Source organism: Ananas comosus, linkage group 7 (genome assembly GCF_001540865.1).
Source record: "Ananas comosus cultivar F153 linkage group 7, ASM154086v1, whole genome shotgun sequence".
NCBI lineage: Eukaryota > Viridiplantae > Streptophyta > Magnoliopsida > Poales > Bromeliaceae > Ananas > Ananas comosus.
The window spans coordinates 3,362,890-3,367,022 of NC_033627.1; the positions used below are offsets into that span (position 1 = coordinate 3,362,890).

General features: G+C 48.4%; 1 protein-coding gene across 1 annotated transcript; it reads left to right on the top strand.

The window, feature by feature from the left end:
* LOC109712525 (ABC transporter G family member 5-like) lies at positions 860-3,501 on the top strand. Its single transcript, XM_020236120.1, has 2 exons — positions 860-2,772; positions 2,941-3,501. The coding sequence occupies exons 1-2, from the start codon at positions 989-991 to the stop codon at positions 3,317-3,319; spliced, it is 2,163 nt and encodes a 720-aa protein (XP_020091709.1). The 5' UTR covers positions 860-988; the 3' UTR covers positions 3,320-3,501.

Below are 4,133 nucleotides of genomic sequence, written 5' to 3' on the forward strand. Positions count from 1 at the left end.
TAGAATTCTAAAATCAAAAGATATTAGAAGCTTCAAATCCAAAACCCCTATATCCATTACCGACAAAAGTTGCCTGTAGTCTATTGATTTAATTTTTACAATACCACATCATATATATACATTATTATTTTATTAAATAGTAATGTGTCTTATGGCAAAGTTAAATATGTCCTAATAAACTGTTGATATTCCAATAAATCGGTAAAAAAAATTCGGGTCTTATATCGACAGCGAATGGTCATTGCACGTTTTTCTTTTTCTTTTTTTTTGATTTGGGTCGTTGCACGTTTTAATTAAGTTTCCCAATAGATATCAGGATATATATGGGTAGGCCGAATTTTAGCTATTAATCAAATATAAAAAAAGCAAAGCAAAAAAAGTCAACAGATAATTAACACTATATATATATATATATATATATATATATATATATATATATATATATAGCATATTATGATTTTACATTAATAAATAAACTAAGAAATATTTCATATTAATACCAACAGATACGTATTAAGAATAACAATTACTACGTGACAAAATACGATACATAATACGACACAGTAATTAAGTACATACAACAAACAAAATCACGTATGATAACTAAACCATCCACGAGTGCTTGTGGGTTTCTACGAAACCACACCTTGCTGCGAAACGACATCATTTTCTCACCAAACGAATTTTTTATTCCACGTGGTCGAATCGCTGCTGCCCACGTGTCGAAACTCCTCCCCCGCTGTTTGAAAACAAGAATCGGCGTTCCTCGCCGACCAGCTACTACTAGCCGTTTCCTATAAATTCACCAGCACTAGCTACTACCGAGAAATACACTATCTCTCTCTCTCTCTCTCCCATCCATCCGTCCGTCCATCGTTTCGTGTTGGACTTTTTACTACTCCGGGAATCGGCGTAGTAGCGTGCACGCATCTCAGCGCACAGGTTGCCTCGCTTGCATCACCGTCCCGCCTTACTATATACATAGCTAATGTCGTCGTTTGCTAATGCGCTCCGGTACTTGAAAATGGACGGAAAGGAACCCAAAGTCGGCGCCGCACCTCCGCCCGCGGCGGTCTCCTCCGCTAAAGTCGGCGCCGACTCCGAAGCCCCCGCCGACCACGTCGTCGACCTCGTCGATGACGCCGTCAAGGCGCCGCTGAACATCCCCTTCCTCCTCGAGTTCACGGACCTAACGTACGCTGTCAAGCCCCGCGGCAGGTTTCCGTTTTTGCCCCCGCTCGGGCCGCGCGGTCGCGAGAAGACCCTGCTCGACTCGGTGTCGGGCGCGGCGCGCGAGGGCGAGATCCTGGCCGTGCTCGGCGCGAGCGGGTCCGGCAAGTCCACGCTGATCGACGCGCTCGCGAACCGGATCGCGAAGGAGAGCCTCCGCGGCTCCGTCACGCTCAACGGCGAGCAGATCGACGGCCGTTTGTTCAAGGTCATCTCCGCTTACGTCATGCAGGACGACCTGCTGTACCCCATGCTCACCGTCCGCGAGACGCTGACGTACGCCGCCGAGTTCCGGCTCCCCCGGTCCATGCCCCGCGCCAGGAAAGAAAGCCGGGTCCAGGCCCTGATCGACCAGCTCGGCCTGCGCCGCGCCGCGGACACTATAATCGGGGACGAGGGCCACCGCGGCGTCTCCGGAGGGGAGCGGCGCCGCGTGTCGATCGGGATCGACATCGTGCACGACCCGATGGTTTTGTTCCTGGACGAGCCCACGTCGGGGCTCGACTCGAGCAGCGCGCTCATGGTGGTGCAGGTGTTACAGAGAATCGCGCGGAGCGGGAGTATCGTGGCCATGTCGATCCACCAGCCGAGCTACCGCATCCTCGGCCTCCTCGACCGCATCTTGTTCCTCTCGCGCGGCCGGGGCGTGTACTACGGCCCGGTCGACGGCCTCTACCCGTTCTTTTCCGAGTTCGGGAGCCCCGTCCCCGAGAACGAGAACCCGGTAGAGTTCGCCCTCGACCTCATCCACGAGCTCGAGCGCTCGGCGGACCCCGCCGGGCGCAACGCCCTCATCGAATTCAACGAGTCGTGGCAGGAGCTCGAGAGGTCAAAGTCGACATCCCCCGCGACCTCCGCATTACAAATGCCTCTCAACGATGCTATCAGAGCGAGCATATCGCGGGGGAAGCTGGTGTCCGGATCATCGACGACATCAGGATCCGATACATCAGCATCCCCTGTCCAGACATACGCGAACCCGTTCTGGGTCGAGATGGCCGTGCTCACCCGACGCGGGTTCACGAACACGCGGCGGATGCCGGAGCTATTGGCGATACGGGTCGGGACGGTGATGGTGACGGGGTTCATCCTCGCCACCCTCTTCTGGCGGCTCAACGACTCGCCGAAGGGCGTGCAGGAGCGCCTCGGCTTCTTCGCCATGGGCATGTCGACCATGTTCTACACGTGCTCTGACGCCCTCCCCGTCTTCCTGCAGGAGCGCTACATCTATATGCGGGAGACCGCGCACAACGCCTACCGCCGGGTGTCCTACGTCGTCTCCAACGCCATCGTCGGATTCCCGTCCCTTGTAATCCTAGCCATCGCGTTCGCGCTCACCACCTTCTTTGCAATTGGGCTCTCCGGCGGCTTCCCCGCCTTCCTCTATTTCACGCTCATGATCCTGGCGTCCTTCTGGGCCGGGAGCGGCTTCGTCACCTTCCTCTCCGGCATCGTTAAGCAGGTGATTCTTGGATACACCATCGTCGTGGCCATCCTCGCCTACTTCCTCCTCTTCAGCGGTTACTTCATAAACCGTGACAGGTCTGCATGCAATTCCAACTGCTCTTTTACGTGTGTGTATATATATATATAAGCATAACAACGGTATTTTAATATTTTATATTGAACAACAGGATTCCGCATTTTTACGTGTGTGTGTATATATATAAGCATAACAATGGTATTTTAATATTTTATATTGAACAACAGGATTCCGCATTACTGGATTTGGTTCCACTACCTCTCGCTTATAAAGTACGCCTACGAGGGGGTGCTGCAGAACGAGTTCGGGGGGAGCAGCGGGGCCGCGAAGTGCTTCGTGCGTGGGGTGCAGATGTTCGACGGGACGCCGGTCGGGGAAATGCCGTACAGCGCAAAGTTGAAGGTGCTGTCGGTGATGAGCGAGACGCTCGGGAGGAACCTGACGGACGCGACGTGCATCACGAACGGCCCCGAAGTGCTGCGGCAGCAGGCGGTGACGGACCTCAGCAAGTGGGACTGCCTCTGGATCACGGTGGCCTGGGGATTCTTGTTCCGGATACTCTTCTACATTGCTTTGCAACTGGGGAGCAGGAACAAGAGGAAGTAGAGATCTAGAGAGATGAACTAAATCATAGATTATACAATAACTCAGGTGTTTTTTTTATTTTTTTATTTTTACAAGTTTAGGGATTTGCTTTGTTCGTTTTGTGACAATTAATTTCGTTTGTACTTTTTTTTTAAAACAAAAAATATGTATATATGTTAGAAAGAACGAAGAGGAACAATAAAAGCGCGTTGTAATGTAATTTTTCTTATTAGTGTTTTCTTTGTAATTAATTGTTGTGAAATAGAACAGCAGTTTATTATTAATTGCTAAGTCCTTCATTTTCGGTTCGCCACGCGCATACATTAAGCTCAAGCTGAATAAAGCTCGGGTTGTTTAATAATTGAACTCTCTAATTAATTGTTAGATTATTGTGGTTCAAACTCACATAGTGCTTAACTGAGCACAACATTTATTACATCAAAGTAAAATTAATTAAATACTTCTTTTCCACACCTAAGTAATTATTATTATTATTATTATTATTATTATTTGTACACTAGAGATCATTATAGCAAAATATTATCACATACTTAATTTGTTAAATTTTTTTTTTTATATCTTAATTTTCAAGATGAACTTACAAATTGAATTGAGGAAATTAATTGGGCTAGCTTATATAGCTCAAGCTCGTCTCACCCACAAAATAAGCGAATTAATCAATCAAACGAGGAATTATACCAGAGTATTACTACAAGAAAAAACGTTTATAGAGACAGTTGTAAAAAGGCGGTTGTTATAATGGCCTCTAAGCTACAATATTAGAGGTAGATGTGTAGAGGCTGTCTACGCTGGCGGTTTAGAGGCTGTTGCAGAA

What these genes read in the sequence shown, in the direction of transcription:
- LOC109712525 (XM_020236120.1), top strand. Translation starts at nt 989, where the DNA reads ATGTCGTCGTTTGCTAATGCGCTCCGGTACTTGAAAATGGACGGAAAG. An exon ending in TACTTCATAAACCGTGACAG is followed by an intron (nt 2,773 to 2,940) that starts GTCTGCATGCAA and finishes ATTGAACAACAG; the next exon opens with GATTCCGCATTACTGGATTT.